Source organism: Lampris incognitus, chromosome 1 (assembly GCF_029633865.1).
Source record: "Lampris incognitus isolate fLamInc1 chromosome 1, fLamInc1.hap2, whole genome shotgun sequence".
NCBI classification, from domain to species: domain Eukaryota; kingdom Metazoa; phylum Chordata; class Actinopteri; order Lampriformes; family Lampridae; genus Lampris; species Lampris incognitus.
This window is the reverse complement of record NC_079211.1, coordinates 142398621-142421654: the sequence shown is the minus strand read 5'-3', so window position 1 is coordinate 142421654 and position 23034 is coordinate 142398621. Positions and strand designations below refer to the sequence as shown.

Below are 23034 nucleotides of genomic sequence, written 5' to 3'. Positions count from 1 at the left end.
TGAATAATGTTACAGTATTAATATAGCTATCAATATATTTTAATAGGGCCTATTATTTTAAAAAAATCTAACAAAAACAGTCTTTATCAATTAAAAAGTCAGAGTCCGGGTCTCCAACTTCCGAGTCCGAATGCAGTAAATTCGCGAGTCCGAGTCCAAGTCCGAGTCATCAGTGCTCAAGTCCAAGTCGAGTCACGAGTCATGAAAATCAGGACTCGAGTCGGACTCGAGTCCGAGTCCTGGACTCGAGTACTACAACACTGGCAAGAGCAGGCACACACTCGCCAGGGGAGCTCCCCCCAGGCTCGACCTCGATGGGAGGCACGGTCTCATCCCCCAGCCTCATATCGTTATCACAAGGCAGGCAAGGTGCAGGTGGGCGCTCGGCAATGGCTGGCGGTATGTCAGGGCAGTGCGGGACAGGGTTGTCCAAGTCCTCATCAGATGCGAAATCGTCCGCGAGGGGTTCAGAGGCCGTAGAGGGACCTTCCACTTTGTAGCAGTCACCCAGCCGTAACAGCCCTACAGTTAGGCTCGAGACGAAGAATCTCCCCCTGAATCTCTTGAACAGCCTTCTCCGCCACTGGGTTCTTATTGACATTCTTGGCGTTGCCCACCTCAACAACTAGTCTGTGCATAGCGAGGGCCCCATCCCCTGCCAATGCAGCAAAACCAGGGGCAGGGTCAGTCCTGATCACAGCAAAGGGGCTGTCGAGAGGGCACAGACCCACACATAAGCGGGTTAAAGCATCCCTGAGAGTGTCTCTGCGCTCGTCGTCGATGAGACAAGACAGCGTGAAAGACATGACACACTCCCGGACAATCAGAATGAACTGGCGGTCCCGCCTGAACACATCAGCCGCGAAAGAAGACCCGATGACTTCCGGAGGGTCACTTGTAGACTGTTCAGATACGAACGCAGGGGCTTTCTTCAGAGCTGCACACTGGTGGCAGCCGCTGGAGACACGTTGCACAGCAGAGCGCATATCCAACGTGTAGAAGTGGCGTTGCACAACTGTCTTCAACTGGGTGCCGGTGGGGTGATCAGCTGGCACGGTGGCGTCACTAAGTGACAGGACATATGTGGCGCGGACACGGCCTAGATGGTGGCTTTTCTGGACCAGCTGCAGCTTGCCAGTGAGATTTGGGACACGGAGCTTCCCGGATAGACCCCGTAGCAAAGTTGGGGTAGGCCGCTGCTGTGTGTCAGACTGGTTACATGAGACATCGACGTGTGGCTCAACAGCCAGCTCACTGTCCACATTGCACAGCTCAGGAGGCAGCTCGAGCTCGATGTACTCCCCTGGCCACACAGTGGATTCATCCTGAGTGCGGAGCACGTGTGCGCGCTGTACAGCATGCCTGTCCATTTGTATTTGGAGGGTGCCGTAGCGGTATATATCCTCGCCCAAGCAGATTTGGTGTTTGGCTGGTCTGATGGAGACGTCGTTCTTTTACATAAAGGGAATTCCAGCCAGGATGTCAGAGTCGAGATTCTCAACGACGAGGCCCTCAAAATAGAGGTCATGGCCATCTCTCTGGAAGTGTGTCCGTGTCTCTCCCACTACTTTCAAAAGGGACGAGCCATCTACTTGGAATGTGGACTGTGTACTTCCTGTGACAGTGACGCCCAGCCTGGTCGCGCATGAGGCCCTCATCATGTTGTCTGTTGCCCCACTATCAACGGTGAGACGCACAGGGCAGTGTCCATGGAAGGCATCAAGGTAAGGGGACTGTTTGATAAGTACACGTTTCACACCACTTGATGGCGCTGGCTCCCCACTAACGCACTCCTCTACCTCATCATCAGTCTCGACCTGCTCTCCCAAAACCTGGCGCGACTTTGCCATGTACATTTTATCTTGGGGGGGCAGAAAGGAGCATTTGCTGAGGAAGGGATTATCAGGCCTGCCGGCACATTTACAAAGGGAACATGACCTCCTTGTCCGGACAGCGATGGATTGCTTTGACTTGGGGAATTCAGACACAGCTGCGCACATAGCCCTAGCATCCTCTGAGGCCTGCAATTCCTCTAGTAACGAATCAAGGGCTTGTGAGATTTCTGGTTTAATGGATGCCAATGTGCGAGCCCGCAACTCAGTGCCGTACCGTTGTTGGACGAGCTTCGGTAGATCACCATGTATGAGGCGGAGCCATGTGAGCACAACAAAGTTCTCCAGTGAGGAAGTTAACTCCTCGTCCTCGGTCACAGTCTGTCCCATGTGACTGATGCCAGAATCTTTACACAGTAGATTTTCTTCCGTGAAGGCCATCAAGCGTTGATATAAATCCTCTGGTCTCTCATCAGGCTCCCGTTTAATAGCAGCAAAGTCAATGAAATGAGCCCTGGTGCACTGAAAGCTATAATGTAGAAGAATAGCTTGCCATATGCTGTCAATAGATGTGGAGTTCCTGACTATGCTGTGATGAGAAATTACAGGACAATAATTGGCTATCTGTCCCAACATTAGCTCTAACATGGCTACCTTCTGTTCTTTATTGCGATGTCGGGGCGCGGGAATATCTTCACCGTCATCTGTGAATCCCCGGACAGGGGAAGTTTTAGACTTCTTCTCCCACTCCACGCCATCGAGCAGGAAGGGGGCAAACCCAGCGTCGAGCGACAGCATATAAAGCAGGTTCTGACACCAGTTCTCAAGAGTTCACCGTCTCGGTCTTTGTTGAACACCACTGCTTTGGTGCTCTGTGTGTCACCATGCTGCCCACTTAGCTAGCACAACTGTGTCTGAGCTAGCCCAGCTGCGTCTGGTGGTAGACGTAACTACACTGATTCCCCTGGAAGGGCTACCGCGATTAATTCGGTAAATATCAGTCCTCGGGACATAAGTCTGGTAAGCGCTGCCACCACGCCAGTAATGAGAGACGACATCCATGAATCACACAACGCAGATGGTAACATGCAGCAGCAGCCATTTAGTTAAAACAGGAAGAACAACAGGGACTGCAATGCAGGCAAACCGGAAGGGAGGCTTGGTAACTATAGCAACCACAACTAATAATGGCGTTTATCATAGCCATTGCTATGTGTGTGTCCTTTTTCATCGGGGAGATTTCATTTTTAGTACGGCCGATTCACCTGACCTACATGTCTTTGGACTGTGGGAGGAAACCGAAGCATGTGTGTGTGTGTGTGTGTGTGTGTGTGTGTGTGTGTGTGTGGGCCCTGTGATGGACTGGCGGCCTGTCCAGGGTGTCTCCCCGCCTTCCGCACAATGACTGCTGGGATAGGCTCCAGCATCCCCGCGACCCGAATTCGGATAAGCGGCTTAGATAATGGATGGATGTCCTTTTTTTAGATCAGCCGTAACGTTCGTAATTCGATCGTGGCACAAATGTCTTTCTCGTTTTGGGGCATTTCCTTGCGAAGTGTCTAGAGGCCAGCAGGCACGTTGTCGGCCAGAATGCCGTTTTTTTTCTCGGTAGTCCTTGCTAGGCGAGCTCGAGACTTCCCCCGGGCCTTTGTCCATCGTCACGGTTTTTCTTTTTTAGAATTCATCATTGTTGAAAACCGGCCTCATAAGTCACAAATTCTGTTATGACTATGGGATGAGAGATTAATTTGCAAGTTGGTCGGATTTAAACTTGTTTAAAAGTGATTTTAGAGGTAAAACTGCGGAGCTATTGGGAAGTGCGAATAGTCTCTCATTGCGTGAGCCGGAAGTCTATACCAAGTATAGTTTTTAACACAAAAATGACAAATGGTGGTTTGGCGTTTTATTTGTTTCTTTCTTTCTTTCTTTTAATAAAATTCACTATCTTAATTTCACTCCCCGCTTGTTTGTTTTCATCTTTGGTTGTGCTCGAAAAGCTGTAGAAAGGAGTCCATATGCATCTCCACCACATGATGAAAGACACCGACATTTGATTATTCATTTGTCATTTATCGATGTTCTGATTACATGGGGTGCGAACTTCACAGAGGTTAAAAATATAGCCAGAATCAAGGCTTTGGTATCCCAGAATGACCAAGAGAAGCTCATCTGTGCTTTTATTTCCAGTAGAATTGATTACTGCAACAGTCTTTTAACTGGTCTTCCCAAAAAGGCCATTAAACAGCTGCACCTTATTCAGAATGCTGATGCTAAGAGTTTTAACCAGGACCAAGAGAACAGACCACATTACTCCAGTCCTGAAATCTTTAAACTGGTTTCCAGTTAGTTACAAAATAGATTTTAAAGTGCTGCTGCTTGTCTACAAACCACTGAATGGTGCAGGCCCAGAATACATCACTGACATGCTTGAAGAGTATAAACCGGGTAGGGCTCTTAAGATTCATGGCGTCAGGTCAGTTAGTTCAGCCCAGAGTCCAAACCAAACATGGTGAAGCAGCATTTAGCTGTTATGCTGCATGCAACTGCAACTGGAACAAACTACCAGAAGATCTTAGATGTGCACCAAATATAACAATTTTTAAACCTAGGTTAAAAACATTTCATTTTTCTTGTGCCTATGATTGAGCATTAAAACTTGCACCTTATTCCTACTGCACTTTAATTCTGGAAGTAGATCTCTAGTCACTCTCGGCAAGGAAGTGACCATGTTTCTATTCTTTTTTCTTTTCTTTTTTGTACTTTGCATTTTCGTTTTATAGTGCCTGACTTTAATTATAGGCCATTATCAAATGCACTCTGACATTTCTCAGACCACTTCGAGATTGCATCTTTGTGCGGCAATGCTGTCATCGACTGAATCAATGTAGATAGATTAGGGATAAACTTCCCATAGTAGTTTAGCAGAGCTAAGAACGATCTACTACTACTACTACTTCTTTCGGCTGCTCCCTTTAGGGGTCGCCACAGTGGATCATCCATTTCCATTTCTTCCTGTCTTCTGTGTCTTCCTCTGTCACACTAGCCATCTGCATGTCTTCCCTCACCACATCCATAAACCTCCTCTTTGGTCTTCCTCTTATCCTCTTCCCTGGCAGTTCCATATCCAGCATCCTTCTCCCAATACACCCAGCATCTCTCCTACACACATGTCCAAGCCATCTCAATCTTGCCGCTCTTGCTTTGTCTCCAAACCGTCCAACTTGAGCGGTCCCTCTAATATAATCGTTCCTAATCCTGTCCTTCTTCGTCACTCCCAGTGAAAATCTTAGCATCTTCAACTCTGCCACCTCCAGTTCCGCCTTCTGTCTTTTCGTCAGTGCCACTGCCTCCAAACCATATAACACAGCTGGTCTCAAAACCATCTTGTAAACCTTCCCTTTACAATGGTGACGGACAGGTTGACACCTGTCCGTCACCATTGTAAACAAGAAAGGGCTCAGAGCCGATCCTTGATGTAATCCCACCTCCACCTTGAACCCATCTGTCATTCCAACCGCACACCTCACCATTGTCACACTTCCCTCAAACATATCCTGCACCATTCCCACATACTTCTCTGCAACTCCCGACTTCCTCATACAATATCACACCTCCTCTCTCGACATCCTGTCGTATGCTTTCTCCAAATCTACAAAGACACAATGAAAAGTATAGAGAAGGCCAGAAGGAGTTGCAATCAACATTCTCAAAGCAAACATCGCATCTGTGGTGCTCTTTCGTGGCATGAAACCATACTGCTGCTCACTAATTGTCACCTCTCCTCTTAATCTAGCTTCTACTACTCTTTCCCATATCTTCATGCTGTGGCTGATCAAATTTATACCTCTGTAATTGCTACAGTTCTGCACATCGCCCTTGTTCTTGAAAATCGCTACCAGTATGCTTCTTCGCCACTCCTCAGGCATCCTCTCACTTTCCAAGATAGTGTTAAACAATCCAGTTAAAAACCCCACTGCCATCTCTACTAAGCATCTCCATACCTCCACAGGTATGTCATCAGGACCAACTGCCTTTCGACTCTTCATCCTCTTCATAGCTAAGAATCTGAGTTCAGTTAAAAAAAAAAAATTCAGAACTGCAGCCTTCTCAATAGCATCTGTCTTTTCTTTCATTGGGTGGATGCCCGTGGCATCTATGACGCGCCGGGAAGCGTTGCAACATCTACTCGGTGCAGCTTCCAAATGCTTTGCCCATTTTGGTTGCTTGTCACTGGCTCCTTCCTTACGTGAACGGCATGCTTTTGCAATGTGACCTTTTTTCTTACATTCGTGACACTCCACTTCCTTGAATCTGCACTCAACTGGTCTGTGGCCCTCTACATTACAACGACCGCACGACTTCCCACTAGCTTCAGACTTTCCCATAACCTCTCTGTGCTTTGCATTGGCTTTCTTGTCAACCATGTAAGCCTTGTACATTTTCTGTGAGAACTGCTGAGCACTGAACTTTGTCACTTCATACATAAGCCCTATTTCAACTGCAATCGGCAAAGTCTTTAGTGTGAGCCGCGTTGAGTAAACGGTCTCTTAGCTCTGCGCTCCGAACTCGACAGACAAATCTATCACACTGCCTACTCTTAAAAGGCCCCAAACTTGCACGTGGCAGCTAACTTTCTCAAACTTGCAATGTACTCACTTGTTACTTGCATCTTCTGGCGATGAAGTTGGTTTTGGTAACATGCTCTTGTAACGGTTCCACCGACTGCTCGTAGGTTTTTTCAGAGGGCTTATCTAGTGCACACAAGTCCATTAGCAAGCTGTGCGACCTCTTGCCTACCACCGTGAGAAACACCGACTTGGTTTTCTCCACTTTTGGGTCAGAGCCATTAGCTACAAAGTACTGCTCCAGTCTCTGTCGATAACAATCAAAACTTTCTTTGAAGTGAAAATCTTCTGGCTTCCTGAATGCCATTTTCTGTTCAAAGGTCCTTTCACTCGCCGAACGCCATTTTCTTACTCTACTGGGGCCTCAGCGGAGTTACTCGACATGCAAACTCTGTGTTTTCCAACTTAACAAATCCCATCCTCGTCGCCAAGCTGTTGTATATTTACACCACACGTGTTAAGAAAATGTTAAATAAAGAGGAAGTTACACTCGGCAGGTTCACCAAAAAAAAGGTTGTCTTTTTATTTAACATTAACCTGTAGAGGAGCTCAAGCAGGAGTCGTGACAACTTTCTCTTTCGGCTACACAACGTGCACCATTTATTCCTTTCACCATTACAACAACAACCCGCGCAGCGGAAGTGCACCACTGTAAACCCGAACCGAGAAAAAAGCAGCTGTAAACTAACGTTCCTACCAGCTCAATAAGGGGAATTATGTATCCCCATAACCACTACACACGTCCCCCCAGAATTCGCCTTAATATGAAAAGTCAGTGTGGCGAGGGGGGCGGATCTCTCTGCCCCAACGGCTCCGCTGAACAGGAGCTGGGGGCTGGTTAACCGCAGGCAAAGCAGCAGAGTCCTCACAGCTGGTCCGGGGAAAGGCAGGGGCTGGGGAAGCAGGGGGCGGCTAGCCAGGGGAGGGGGGCAGGGCCGGGGGGCAGGGCCGGGGGGCGCCCCCGCCGTGGGGGCAGGGCAAGACCAACCGGGCGGTCTAAGTCCAGGTGAGCAGGCTTGAGGCGGTCCACAGAAACCCGCTCCAGCCTGCTGCCAACCTCCACCACAAAGTGCTTATCTCCAGTGTCCCGTACCCGAAATGGTGCGCGTCGTGACGGATGAAAACATATTCCGCCGACTGCAGCTCCGTGGGGACATAGGACAAAGCCGCCATGCTGAGAAGTGGGGACCAGGCCGGATTCGAACCGAGGCTGCTGCAGTGAGCCTTATGTGTGGTACCTGTTGACTACTAAACTTGTTCTGAATAAACACGACGTTTATCTTCAGTGAAATCGACTTTATTCACTCCATTTCTTCACGATACCAAGCGACCAGCAACTTGCTCTCGGCATCAGCACCACCACAACTGCGCATGACAAGAGACTCCCGCCTAGAAGGGGCAATACACTGCACATGCATAACCTGACCAGAAGGGGAGCTGTCCTCCATTACATTAACTAAATAGGGATGCATAGAGATAACAACATGTTAACAATCTCATTCTCTTTTTTTAAAGAAATAAACAGAAAACAAAAAAAATGAAATTCACAGCGTGAATTATGGAACATACATTTCCAGAGAAATCAACATGACAGGGAAACATTTGAGAACAAATTCAATTGTCCATCCCACACTCTTTTAACCCAGGTCCCATTGTGCTTCACAGAGTGCCTTTAAGAGCACAAGAGCCGATGCTCCTTTCTTTGTGAGACAGTCAGCGAGTTGAGTTTTCGTGTCTGACCAACGCACCTCCTTGATCTTCTTGCTTTGTATGAGTTCTTTAATGCTACTGATTTCCAGCCTAAGTCTTTTCTCTGTGACTTGCTTTGTAGCCTTGAGAGCATCATACAGAGAGTGGTTATCAGTCACACAGAGCACGGAGGGAGCATTCAGTTCAGCATTGCCAGTAGTTAGTTCAGAAAATAGTGTGGCCAGAAACATTGCATTGTCTACTCCATCTGACATAGCAAGAGTTTCCCCTGTGAGTGTACTGCGGACCACACGTCTGATTTTCTTAGAGTGCCAGCTGAGTGGGGAAAACTTCCCTCTTTCTCCCATAAGTGTTATCAAAGTACCTCCCTGTGTACCTCCATCAGGGAGGTTCCCAAACGAAGCATCACTGAATACTATCAAATTCAAAGCATCAGTGTTTCCCAGATGTTGGAATCTGAGTGTTACCTTTTCAGATTTAAGCTTACGGATAACCTTATTAGCCTCATGAATAGATTGTACTGTTGCCCCTTTTATATTAGAAGCCAAACAACACGAGTCAAACATAACATCAGGTCTTGTTTGTTTAGCAACCCATAGGATTTGTCCTATTTTTGACCGTAGCTGCTCTCTTTCAGTGTCATTAAGGGGCTCACCTCTCTGTGTGGCCCGACCTGCTTGAATGGGTATAGGCTGCAGATTGTCAATGTAACTTTGTTGGTGTACCTGTACCTCAACGTTTACCGTTACAAAATCTATTCCTACATAAGAAAACTTTTCATGCTCCTCACGACCAACCTTAAACACAGATTTCAGTTGCAGGATTACGTTTGATGAAAAGTTTGATGTGCCTGCCCAGAGAAAATCATCTACATGACATGCAAGCACCCCAGTGACCTTATATTGCTCATCCAACCAATGAAATATTGCTGGATCCACCTGAGACACTCTACCACCAGTAGTCTGCATGATTTCCTTCACTTTGTTGTACCAATATAGTGATGCGTCTGCAAGTCCATAAACACATTTCTTAAGTTTCCATACAACATGTTCACAGCCTGCTTCTGTAGGGGGGCGGATATAAATATCCCTGGATAGCTCCATACCCTGTAAAAATGCCGATTTGATGTCCATAGAATGCACTTCCCACTGGTTTTGACATATCACTGATAACATAAGTCTAAGTGAATCAGTAGCACATGTAGGGGAATCCTTTTGTAGCTCTTGAATATTTATCTCTTCAAAACCTCTGGCAACCAGTCGTGCTTTAGGCACAATACCCTTAGGTGTTTCTTTAAGACTACAAACCCATCTAGTAGAGATACATTTCTGACCTGCATCTTTAACTACCTCGAAGACATTATTATTGTGCCAGTTCTTTATTTCTTCCTGTTTAGCTGCATCAAATGAGATGTCTTTCGTTATAAGTACATCAGCTTCTCTGTCTGTTTCTATGTGGAGATTATCAACTTCTGAGATATCAACCGATACCTTTGCCCATCACTTCCATTATTCTCTAGATGTTGCATGTTATACCATGTTTTATATTTCCCTGTAGCTTTGCCTGCTCTCCCCAAGACTCTTGCTCTAAGTAGAGTATTGTCACCTCTTTTCATATATGTTACAGTCTGTCCTGTTTTTAAACTCATACCTGCAGAGGGGACAGGATTATCATGTGCATTAGGCTTATGGGCCATTTCAGTTTGTGCAACATTACTTTCAGGTAACTCATTCTCTCTATTTTGTTCACTGGCTAAATCATCAGCTACATTGTTTATACCTTGTTCATCATTTCCTGTTTCTGTGTCTTGTTCATCATTTACTGTTTCAGCATCATTTTCATTTTGTACCATTTGTTCTTCGTTAACCCTTGTGTTAACCTTGGAAAGTCTAGAGTGATGTACTCGCACTAAAATTCCACCATGCCTTACAAAAACAACAGCTCCATCCTGACCAATAACAATTCCTGGTCCTTTCCACTCATTACATTCAGCTCGTTTGTAATACACCTTGTCACCCATGTCATATTTTTCATCTGTAGCTCTGAGCTGTTTACGTAGTGCTCGTCTTATCCTTTCTGAGCACTCTGCTTCAGTGAATGCTTTTCTAGCAGCATGTAGGGCCGAAATGTGCTCTCCTACTCTAGCACTCATAGTAGTACCCTCTAGTGCGGGTGGTTTATCAACCAGTACAGAAGGAAGGTTAGGATTCAAACCATACACAAGTTGACGTAGACTGTAGCCGTGCACATTATGCATACTGTTCTTAGCCATAAGAGCCCAGTCCAGGGCCGTTTCCCAGTCACAGCCACTTTCTCGCCTGACCTTCAGAATGATGTCGGTGAGGGTCTGATTATGCCTCTCCAGTAGTCCGTTGCTCCAGGGACTGTATCCCGCTGTTGTTTTCGTCTCAGTTGTTAAAGTTCTCAGCCATATCACGGAACTCTGCATTATTGAATTCTCCTCCGTTGTCGCTATAGAGCCTCTGGGGGGCGCTGTGGATTCCTATCCATGTATGAAGAAATGACTTGACGATCTCTGAGGACTTCTTGGTTTTTACAATGCTTCCTGCGCTGAACCTTGTGAATTGATCAATGATGTGGAGGTACCATACCCCTGGTTCCAACTCATGCAAATCTACTGCCACCGTTTCATTAAACGTTGAAGCAAGAGGCAAGCCCACAGCAGGCTTTGGCTTCGTCTTGCTGTATCTCTGGCAAATGTCACAGTCCTGTACTATGTGCTGCAAAATCGTGTCACACTCTGTGTCTTTATTTCCAGAGCTATGGATGAGCCGCTGTAGCCTCTCGGCGGAGGCGTGACCGAACTGTTTATGAAATTTCAGAAGAACTTTGTGTTTCTCATTTGCGGTCATATTTTCTGTGACTGTGAGGACCTCATCTTCATTCAGGCTGTTCTCTGGAGCCGTCAGTGCTTCAGTTTCTATTGGCTTTGTTTCTGTGCTCTTGTCTCTGATATCTATACAATAGTGTCCCGAGCTGGTTAATTCAAGAGGGATATTTTGATTAAACTTTACAGCACTATCATTCTCCATATCCAAAATGGTCCCTGCCCTTTTCAGTGAAGTCTTACTCAGAAGCAGTGGGATATCAGCTTTAACTACTTCAGTTTCCACTTGACATTTTGTCTGTCCTATTTTTGCAGGCAGTTTCAGTATTTTGGAGGAATCTACTATGTTCCCATCTCCAAAGCGAAATGGTCTGCTGCTTGGAATTTCACTTTGCGCTATCTGGTTCACTTGGCTTTGACTGAGGTCTGCGACAAAATTTTCCAACCACTTTTCTCCACATACTGTGCGGGTACATGCAGTATCAATGATAGCTGTCCCTAACGACTCAGTCAGAAAGATCTCTGATGCTGATTCAGACAGCGAGGCTTTGGTAAACAATGTGTCCTCTACTTTTGCTGGCTCTTCAGTTAGCTTTACTTGCTCGCTATTCTTGTGGGGACAGTCCTTGGCCCAATGGAACGTGCTCTGACATACAGCACATTTTGATCGCCTACCGAACCTATCCAGTGGGTTAGTACCTTGTAACGGTGGCTTTTGTTGTCCAACCTGTTTTGTCTGTGACTCTTGTCCAGCTTGCTGCACAACGTTACTTGTTCGTTTAAATCTTCCTCGCGAGCGCTGCTCTGTGTAGAACACTTCATCTTTTACTTGTATGCCATTAGTCGCATCGACTTGTATTTTCCCTCCAAAAATCCTCTTGAGCGCGGACTTCATTGCCGCAAACGTTAGATCCGTACATGCTGTCAGCGCCATTTGCCTATTTTTCTCGTCTAGACAAGCCGTATCCAAAAGTTTAAAAGCTAATACGGCATCGGGAAGAGTCATATCATACTTTTTCATTCTATTGTATCGCTGCTCAAAGTCAATCACATAGTCCGCCATGGACACAGAACTGTCCTTCTTGATACAGTCAAAATACGAATAAGCATCGTAAGCGCGGTCCCTCTCTTCTCTGAGAAACATTCCATCTAGTTTTGCAATTAAAACGTCCATACCCCCATCTGTATTCAAGTCTGCAGCGGGTATTTCCATGGCGATATCCCTTGCCCTTCCTTCAAGCCCCAGGACGACAGCAAGGGCCTGTTTCTTCTTATCCAGCTCAGTAACGAGCTTCCACATAGCAACTTTATTTTTCCAACTCTCGTACGGTCGGGACTCATCGAACTTCGGTGGAACTTTGTAGCTAGCAGAAGCCATTTTCTGCTAATCATCCTCTGCTACCAATGTTGACTACTAAACTTGTTCTGAATAAACACGACGTTTATCTTCAGTGAAACCGACTTTATTCACTCCATTTCTTCACGATACCAAGCGACCAGCAACTTGCTCTCGGCATCAGCACCACCACAACTGCGCATGACAAGAGACTCCCGCCTAGAAGGGGCAATACACTGCACATGCATAACCTGACCAGAAGGGGAGCTGTCCTCCATTGCATTAACTAAATAGGGATGCATAGAGATAACAACATGTTAACAGTACCGTCCAACCAGATGTGCCACCGAGGCGCCCATCTGACCTCTCCTCAGACAGAGGGCCGCAATTCACGTCAGCGCTCTGGGAGGAGATCGCCGCGGGTTTAGGGGTGAGGCTCCATCGCACCACAGCGTATCACGTCGGGGTCACCAGTGTAGAGAAGCTCAAGCAGGAGTCGTGACAACTTTCTCTTTCGGCTACACAACGTGCACCATTTATTCTTTCCACCATTACAACAACAACCCGCGCAGCGGAAGTGCACCACTGTAAACCCGAACCGAGAAAACAGCAGCTGTAAACTAACGTTCCTACCAGCTCAGTAAGGGGAATTATGTATCCCCATAACCACTACAAACCACCATTAACACCGGCCATAGTCTCTGAAAACCAGAGCCACACCCCCAAGCTCCATTTTAAGCAACTAACATAACCAATAACCTCCCATCCCGGTCACCAATCATGAACAGCCTGGACAACATGAACCAATCAATATTGTCAACCCGTCCTGTGTTGAGAACACCAGATACCATTTTACAGAAAATTGCGAAAACAAAGGAGAAGAGTGGTGAGTAATCATTAACAAACGTGTTTGTTGTGTGTGAAATTAGCTTTTAAACGAGATTAAATGTTTTGGCAGGGGCTATACCTACACCCTTGTTTAATTCCAAAGGTCTCTGAACAGTCATTATTTAAAAGCGAGGTCACCCCATTGAGAAGATACAATCCTGTATATTAAATTCACTATCTCACCACCATTCACATCATCTAACAGATACGGGACAGTCCGACGGCCACTATGGTGAGTATTTATTATAATTTATATACATATATGTATGCATATATTTGGTTTTTTGTTTATTGTTACGAGGTTTTGGATAATTTGAAATATGCCCTAATCAGCACACCACCAAACAAATATGTAGGGAAAATCTATAACTGGAGAATTGGGGGTTATGTTTGTTCCTGATCTATATATTTACCAAGTTTTTCCACAAATGATCAATAGACAGTTGATTAAACTTTTTTTTGTTTGAATCCACGGTAGTGTAGCGGTCTAAGCGTCAGCTTTGTAGCGATGCAAATGCTCACTGGGGACCGAGGTTCGCGCCCCGGTCTCTTCAGATCTGACTATGGCCGGACTCGATGTAGCAGCAATACTTGGCAGCGCTGTCTTCGGGAGGGGGGTGGAGTCGACTTGTGTTCGTCACATGAATGTGTCTGTGTTTGTGTGTGTGTGGGAAAAAGGCGTGTTTTTTTTCGTACCCCGGAAAACGTGTATGAAAAAAAATCACGCGGGAAAAAGCAGTGGTTCGGCCTGGAGTCGCCTTGTCACGGAAGTGGGGAGGCATCTCCTTCGAGACTGCTGGCCGGAGAGATGCAGTTGGCGAACGCATGCAGTACGAGGGTGGGTGTTTGAACTAAAATAGGGATCGACTGGCCACTAAATTGGGAGAAAAAGGGAAAAATCAGAAATACATGTAAAAAAATGTTTTTTTACTTGTTTTGTTTGTTTGTTCTTCTTTTTATATATGGCCAGTGTAACCTAAAGTCATGATTGTCAAAGATTACAACATTGTTTAGACTGGGTCCTCTAGAGTTTGTTGTATCATGAGCCCCCCTCCCCCACCACCACCACACACACACACACACACACACACACACACACACACACACACACACACACACATATGCATGATTAGCTCACTGGATTTCATCCTCGCAATGTCATTCACCTTAACAGGCTGCAGCCACAATAGCTGTTTCCCCTCTTTAAGACTCCTGATGAGTATGTTTAAGCAGGCTATGTCTCAGACTTTGAAAATATTGTGAAAGTGGTTAAATGTCTTTGGTTCCGGCATATCCAGGGATCAAATTAATAATCTGATATCTTTCTTTTCCTTTTTTTTGTTTTCTGTGAAGAAATACTTGGCTCTAGCTTTATTCTTTTGTGTGCTGCCTTCATATGCAAATGGGGGGTGCTACGTAAAACCCATGAAACCAGGTAAACATACCATTATGTTTTAAAACATTACCATTAACAAATAAATTGATAAACAAATGAAAATAGTTAGGAGGAAATAAGGAATTAAAAAAACAGTGCACGAGTCACTATGAGAATTTGCACTTTTAATTCATAGATAACATCAAATAGCATTCATCCAACAAGTCCTCCAACCCATACGACCACATAGGTCGTTTGTCCTCTAATACAGTGTTTCTCAACCGGGGGTCCGCGGACCCCTAGTGGTCCGTGGTGTAATTGCAAGGGTCCGTGAAAATAAAATATCTTTAAAAAAAAAAGATCCTATGACATTTATAGAAATAGGATTATTTTACTCAAATGTGACTGAGACCTTTATCTACCTAAACTATAAAGGGTAACAGGACTTTTTTCTCTAATTACATCTGTTTCACAAGTGTAATTTATTATATTTTAATAAGAGATCTCGCTCCCGTTTGCATTGTTAAAAGTTATTGAATACATATTCTGTTTTGTTACATATATCTGAAAGTTCCTGAATACATATTCTGTTTTCTTACATATATCTGAAAGTTACTGCATAAGAATTCTGTTTTGTTAACTATATCTAAGTTACAACTGAAAGCTCTTATTTTTGCCCCAAAGAGTGAATAAATGCTATAATGCAATTTAAAATGCAGTTTCTACTGTTTCTATCAAATTGCAACCCCCCTCCCCCAAGATCAGGTGGAGGGGTCCTCAGGGTAGATCAAAAATACGCAGGGGGTCCAGCACCCCAAAAAGGTTGAGAACCACTGCTCTAATACGACCCACAGGAGCGTTTCCTACATTAGCGCCCCTACCGGCGGCAGGAGATATGCCACAGATACTTTTCGCCTTGGTGCATTGTGGGTTTTTAAAACAATATGAGAACAATAGAATATGTGGTCAGTGCGTTTTTGTGTTGTTTCGCCGTCTAGTATAGTAGCTAAGATTGCTATTAGCAGTATGTTTATCTATGAATAACATTATAAAAGCTAACTTAACGTTAGCCAGAAGTTAGAAAGTCAGCTAGCATGGACATTATAACCGCTATGTGACATTAAACTTCGCTTTTATTAATATTAGTTCTCACGATAGCCTGGGGAAAGTAATGCGTTATAATTACGGAGGACCATGAGGAAGTAGCTTAAAACGTAACTATGGGTCATAAGAAGCTGCTTGTACAAACGACCTATGGGGTCGTTTTTTGGTGGAGGACAGTCTCCATTCATCAGTAAATAACTGGTTAATAAAAAAGCAGGCAATAACTAAAATAGCAGTAGTTAACAATGCTATACTAAAATATGTGTGGCATGAATGTTGTTGCCGATTTTTGCAAATGTTGTCATTTGGTGTATATTTTGCACCCACAGGTATAACCCATTGTCAGGATGACACGGATAAGACTTGGCACGCTGTAGGATCCGAGTGGAGGAACAGTGCATGTATGGACTGTTCCTGTGGAGGATGCTGCCAGGCGTGAGTATGCCGTTAAAGAACGTCACTGCTGTGTGGGAGGACAATACCATTCACCTCTCTTACAAAGTACTATGATTTCTAACGTGCAATGCGTTTGTGTAGGTATTCAACTCCAGTCCAAATCCCCGACGACTGCGTGTCAGTGTTTGATTCAGAAGCATGTGAATACAAAGTTCACAAGCGGGATGACCCCTCTGTCCCATGCCCCATTTTGGCAGCTGTAGGAAAGTGATGGAATAATTGTTCTGCCCTGCTATGACCTTACTTGGTTTGCATGTTTGGTTATGTTTTTCTCAACAGAATCCATTTTAATACCTAAATAAATGAATCCATTCATTATAAACTTCTTTGTTTTTTGGGATTTTTTGTTGTTGTTTTTTTGCCTTTTTTTCTGATACTTACGTATATACGACCCCGAGAGCAGGATAAGCAGTTTGGATAATGGATGGATGGATATACCAAGTATAGGTTTTTTTCGAATATATTTTCATTCAGATTTCGCGATACAGGTCATTACCAATATAATGCCCACCCACCCCCCTCCCACAACCTGTACCAGCTTCAACATAAAATGTACAGTGCAATAAGACAACAGCACAACAACGCAACAACAAAACAACAGTACATTGACTGTATGAGAGACAGATAAATACAATAAAATAAAACTGGCAAGTTGGCAAATTGTTTGGACCGCACGTTGTCAACATATACTAGTCAGTGACAGTCAGATGATTCAGGTGTCTAGGAACATCTCAAATTACGGCCCCTCATCCATAGCAAGCCTCCGCAGGGCATTAAAGAATAATATAAAGGGTTGCCATTTTCTGGTGAATTTATCATTTGGACCATTCAAAGAGTATTTCATTTTCTCCAACTTAGGAAAGAGCATCACATCATTAAGCCACGAGGAAAAGGAGGGAGGCAGTGCAGACTTCCACATAAGAAGAATTGCGACGGTCTAACAGGGTTGTGAAAGCGACAATGTCAGTTTGTTCACAATTTAAAGAAAATAAATCAGCGGGGATGCCAAAGATGGCTATTAAGGGGCATGGTTGCAGGTCAATTTCAAGGACATCAGAAAGAGTTTTAAAGATTGAATGCTAATAGGGTCACAATTTGGGGCAGTGAACAAACATATGAGAGAGGTCACATGGGGAGGCATGACACCTGTCACAATTGTCACTTACATTGGGATATATTTTGGAAAGTCTGGATTTGGAGAAGTGTACTCTGTGCAAAACTTTGAATTGTATAAGCCCGAGACGGGCACAAGAAGTGGTAGTTCGCATCCTATCAATCGGGATCGGTGACAGCAGTCGATCAGCGGCTTCTCCCTCGAAGGATAGCACATCGGTAAGTAGCTCAGTAACAAAGTCGCTGGGTAGCGGGCCCTCCCTTCCCTTCCCTCTGGAACTCCTATTATGCGGATATGTGCCCTGTGATGGCCTGGCAGCTTGTCCAGGGTGTCCCCCCGCCTGCTGCCCAATGACTGCAGGGATAGTGTGATGTCTTGAGTTGATGCAGTTGGAGGACAGTAGAGGGAGCTAGAGGGCAAGATAGGATGTAAGTGACTGTAAGAGGGGAGAAGGAGTGTGACGTGGGTTGTTGAAGTAAAGAAGCGTATGCTAACAGTCTTCGAGTGGTCCCTTTAGCAACACAACAGATAGGTTCCAGTATCCCCGGTTTGGATGATGAATGAAAAGAATGAACGAATGTTCCTACGTAACCGCCCCTCCATGTCCTCACATTTGTCCGACAGTCTAGCAGTTTCGGCCGTGAGGCGAGCCACTTCGGTTTGCAACTGGGAGATATCGTCAGTGCTGGGATGTGGCTTCTTCCACTTCTCAAATTGTTTCGCTATGCGCGATCATTGTAGCCCTTATCATAGCTTGTGTGTGTGTGTGTGTGTGTGTGTGTGTGCCCTGTGATGGACTGGCGGCCTGTCCAGGGTGTCTCCCTGCCTTCCGCACAATGACTGCTGGGATAGGCTCCAGCATCCCCGCGACCCGAATTCGGATAAGCGGCTTAGATAATGGATGGATGGATGGATGGATGGATGAATGTCCTTTTTTTAGATCAGCCGTAACGTTCGTAATTCGATCGTGGCACAAATGTCTTTCTCGTTTTGGGGCATTTCCTTGCGAAGTGTGTAGAGGCCAGCAGGCACTTTGTCGGCCAGAATGCCGTTTTTTTTCTCGGTAGTCCTTGCTAGGCGAGCTCGAGACTTCCCCCGGGCCTTTGTGCATCGTCACGGTTTTTCTTTTTTAGAATTCATCATTGTTGAAAACCGGCCTCATAAGTCACAAATTCTGTTATGACTATGGGATGAGAGATTAATTTGCAAGTTGGTCGGATTTAAACTTGTTTAAAAGTGATTTTAGAGGTAAAACTGCGGAGCTATTGGGAAGTGCGACTAGTCTCTCATTGTGTGAGCCGGAAGTCTATACCAAGTATAGTTTTTAACACAAAAATGATAAATGGTGGTTTGGCGTTTTATTTGTTTGTTTGTTTCTTTCTTTTAATAAAAATCACTATCTTAATTTCAGTCCCCGCTTGTTTGTTTTCATCTTTGGTTGTGCTCGAAAAGCTGTAGAAAGGAGTCCATATGCATCTCCACCACATGATGAAAGACACCGACATTTGATTATTCATTTGTCATTTATCTATGTTCTGATTACATGGGGTGCCAACTTCACGGAGGTTAAAAATATAGCCAGAATCAAGGCTTTCGTATCCCAGAATGACCAAGAGAAGCTCATCTGTGCTTTTATTTCCAGTAGAATTGATTACTGCAACAGTCTTTTAACTGGTCTTCCCAAAAAGGCCATTAAACAGCTGCACCTTATTCAGAATGCTGATGCTAAGAGTTTTAACCAGGACCAAGAGAACAGACCACAGTACTCCAGTCCTGAAATCTTTACACTGGTTTCCAGTTAGTTACAAAATAGATTTTAAAGTGCTGCTGCTTGTCTACAAACCACTGAATGGTGCAGACCCAGAATACATCACTGACATGCTTGAAGAGGATAAACCGGGTAGGGCTCTTAAGATTCATGGAGTCAGGTCAGTTAGTTCAGCCCAGAGTCCAAACCAAACATGGTGAAGCAGCATTTAGCTGTTATGCTGCATGCAACTGCAACTGGAACAAACTACCAGAAAATCTTAGATGTGCCCCTAATATAGCAATTTCTAAAACTAGGTTAAAAACATTTCAATTTTCTTGTGCCTATGATTGAGCATTAAAACTTGCACCTTATTCCTACTGCACTTTAATTCTGGAAGTAGATCTCTAGTCACTCTCGACAAGGAAGTGACCATGTTTCTATTCTTTTTTCTTTTTTTTTTTTGTACTTTGCATTTTCGTTTTATAGTGCCTGACTTTAATTATAGGCCATCATCAAATGCACTCTGACATTTCTCAGACCACTTCGAGATTGCATCTTTGTGCGGCAATGCTGTCATTGACTGAATCAATGTAGATAGATTAGGGATAAACTTCCCATAGTAGTTTAGCAGAGCTAAGAACGATCTACTACTACTACTACTTCTTTCGGCTGCTCCCTTTAGGGGTCGCCACAGTGGATCATCCATTTCCATTTCTTCCTGTCTTCTGTGTCTTCCTCTGTCACACTAGCCATCTGCATGTCTTCCCTCACCACATCCATAAACCTCCTCTTTGGTCTTCCTCTTATCCTCTTCCCTGGCAGTTCCATATCCAGCATCCTTCTCCCAATACACCCAGCATCTCTCCTCCACACATGTCCAAGCCATCTCAATCTTGCCGCTCTTGCTTTGTCTCCAAACCGTCCAACTTTAGCGGTCCCTCTAATATAATCGTTCCTAATCCTGTCCTTCTTCGTCACTCCCATCGAAAATCTTAGCATCTTCAACTCTGCCACCTCCAGCTCCGCCTTCTGTCTTTTCGTCAGTGCCACTGCCTCCAAACCATATAACATAGCTGGTCTCACAACCATCTTGTAAACCTTCCCTTTAACTCTTGCTGGTACCCTTCTGTCACAAATCACTCCTGACACTCTTCTCCACCCACTCCACCCTGCCTGCACTCTCTTCTTCACCTCTCTCCTGCACTCCCCATTACTTTGGACAGTTGACCCCAAGTATTTAAACTCACATGCCTTCGTCACCTCCACTCCTTGCATCCTGACCATTCCACTGTCCTCCCTCTCATTCACGCATAGGTATTGTGTCTTGCTCCTGCTGACTTTCATTCCTCTTCTCTCCAGTGCATATCTCCACCTCTCCAGGCTCTCCTCAACCTGCACCCTACTCTCACTACAGATCACAATGTCATCTGCAAACATCATAGTCCATGGAGACTCCTGCCTGATCTTGTCCGTCAACCTGTCCGTCACCATTGTAAACAAGAAAGGGCTCAGAGCCGATCCTTGATGTAATCCCACCTCCACCTTGAACCCATCTGTCATTCCAACCGCACACCTCACCATTGTCACACTTCCCTCAAACATATCCTGCACCATTCCTACATACTTCTCTGCAACTCCCGACTTCCTCATACAATATCACACCTCCTCTCTCGACATCCTGTCGTATGCGTTCTCCCAATCTACAAAGACACAATGAAAAGTATAGAGAAGGCCAGAAGGAGTTGCAATCAACATTCTCAAAGCAAACATCGCATCTGTGGTGCTCTTTCGTGGCATGAAACCATACTGCTGCTCACTAATCGTCACCACTCCTCTTAACCTAGCTTCTACTACTCTTTCCCATATCTTCATGCTGTGGCTGATCAACTTTATACCTCTGTAGTTGCTACAGTTCTGCACATCGCCCTTGTTCTTGAAAATCGGTACCAGTATGCTTCTTCTTCACTCCTCAGGCATCCTCTCACTTTCCAAGATAGTGTTAAACAATCCAGTTAAAAACCCCACTGCCATCTCTACTAAGCATCTCCATACCTCCACAGGTGTGTCATCAGGACCAACTGCCTTTCGACTCTTCATCCTCTTCATAGCTAAGAATCTGAGTTCAGTTAAAAAAAAAATTCAGAACTGCAGCCTTCTCAATAGCATCTGTCTTTTCTTTCATTGGGTGGATGCCCGTGGCATCTATGCAGCTTCCAAACGCTTTGCCCATTTTGGTTGCTTGTCACTGGCTCCTTCCTTACGTGAACGGCATGCTTTTGCAATGTGACCTTTTTTCTTACATTCGTGACACTCCACTTCCTTGAATCTGCACTCATCTGGTCTGTGGCCCTCTACATTACAACGACAGCACGACTTCCCACTAGCTTCAGACTTTCCCATAACCTCTCTGTGCTTTGCATTGGCTTTCTTGTCAACCATGTAAGCCTTGTACGTTTTCTGTGAGAACTGCTGAGCACTGAACTTTGTCACTTCATACATAAGCCCTATTTCAACTGCAATTAGCAAAGTCTTTAGTGTGAGCCGCGTTGAGTAAACGGTCTCTTAGCTCTGCGCTCCGAACTCCACAGACAAATCTATCACACACTGCCTCCTCTAAAAAGGCCCCAAACTTGCACGTGGCAGCTAACTTTCTCAAACTTGCAATGTACTCACTTGTTACTTGCATCTTCTGGCGATGAAGTTGGTTTTGGGAACATGCTCTTGTAACGGTTCCACCGACTGCTCGTAGGTTTTTTCAGAGGGCTTATCTAGTGCACACAAGTCCATTAGCAAGCTGTGCGACCTCTTGCCTACCACCATGAGAAACACCGACTTGGTTTTCTCCGCTTTTGGGTCAGAGCCATTAGCTGCAAAGTACTGCTCCAGTCTCTGTCGATAACAATCAAAACTTTCTTTGAAGTGAAAATCTTCTGGCTTCCTGAGTGCCATTTTCTGTTCAAAGGTCCTTTCACTCACCGAACGCCATTTTCTTAGTCTACTGGGGCCTCAGCGGAGTTACTCGACATGCAAACTCTGTGTTTTCCAACTTAACAAATCCCATCCTCGTCGTCAAGCTGTTGTATATTTACACCACACGTGTTGCGAAAATGTTAAATAAAGAGGAAGTTACACTCGGCAGGTTCAGCAAAAAAAAGGTTGTCTTTTTATTTAACATTAACCTGTAGAGGAGCTCAAGCAGGAGTCGTGACAACTTTCTCTTTCGGCTACACAACGTGCACCATTTATTCCTTTCACCATTACAACAACAACCCGCGCAGCGGAAGTGCACCACTGTAAACCCGAACCGAGAAAACAGAAGCTGTAAACTAACGTTCCTACCAGCTCAATAAGGGGAATTATGTATCCCCATAACCACTACACACGTCCCCCCAGAATTCGCCTTAATATGAAAAGTCAGTGTGGCGAGGGGGGCGGATCTCTCTGCCCCAACGGCTCCGCTGAACAGGAGCTGGGGGCTGGTTAACCGCAGGCAAAGCAGCAGAGTCCTCACAGCTGGTCCGGGGAAAGGGAGGGGCTGGGGAAGCAGGGGGCGGCTAGCCAGGGGAGGGGGGCAGGGCAAGACCAACCGGGCGATCTAAGTCCAGGTGAGCAGGCTTGAGGCGGTCCACAGAAACCCGCTCCAGCCTGCTGCCAACCTCCACCACAAAGTGCTTATCTCCAGTGTCCCGTACCCGAAATGGTGCGCGTCGTGACGGATGAAAACATATTCCGCCGACCGCAGCTCCGTGGGGACATAGGACTGAGAGCCGCCATGCTGAGAAGTGGGGACCAGGCCGGATTCGAACCGAGGCTGCTGCGGTGAGCCTTATGTGTGGTACCGTCCAACCAGATGTGCCACCGAGGTGCCCATCTGACCTCTCCTCGGACAGAGGGCCGCAATTCACGTCAGCGCTCTGGGAGGAGATCGCCGCGGGTTTAGGGGTGAGGCTCCATCGCACCACAGCATATCAAGTCGGGGTCACCAGTGTAGAGAAG

At 45.4% G+C, this 23034-nt stretch overlaps 1 protein-coding gene across 1 annotated transcript; it reads left to right on the top strand.

The window, feature by feature from the left end:
* The first annotated feature begins 13937 nt into the window (after positions 1-13937).
* On the top strand, positions 13938-16490 carry LOC130123455 (beta-microseminoprotein-like). Its single transcript, XM_056292626.1, has 4 exons — positions 13938-14077; positions 14593-14674; positions 16048-16153; positions 16256-16490. The coding sequence occupies exons 1-4, from the start codon at positions 14048-14050 to the stop codon at positions 16383-16385; spliced, it is 348 nt and encodes a 115-aa protein (XP_056148601.1). The 5' UTR covers positions 13938-14047; the 3' UTR covers positions 16386-16490.
* Positions 16491-23034: the final 6544 nt, after the last annotated feature.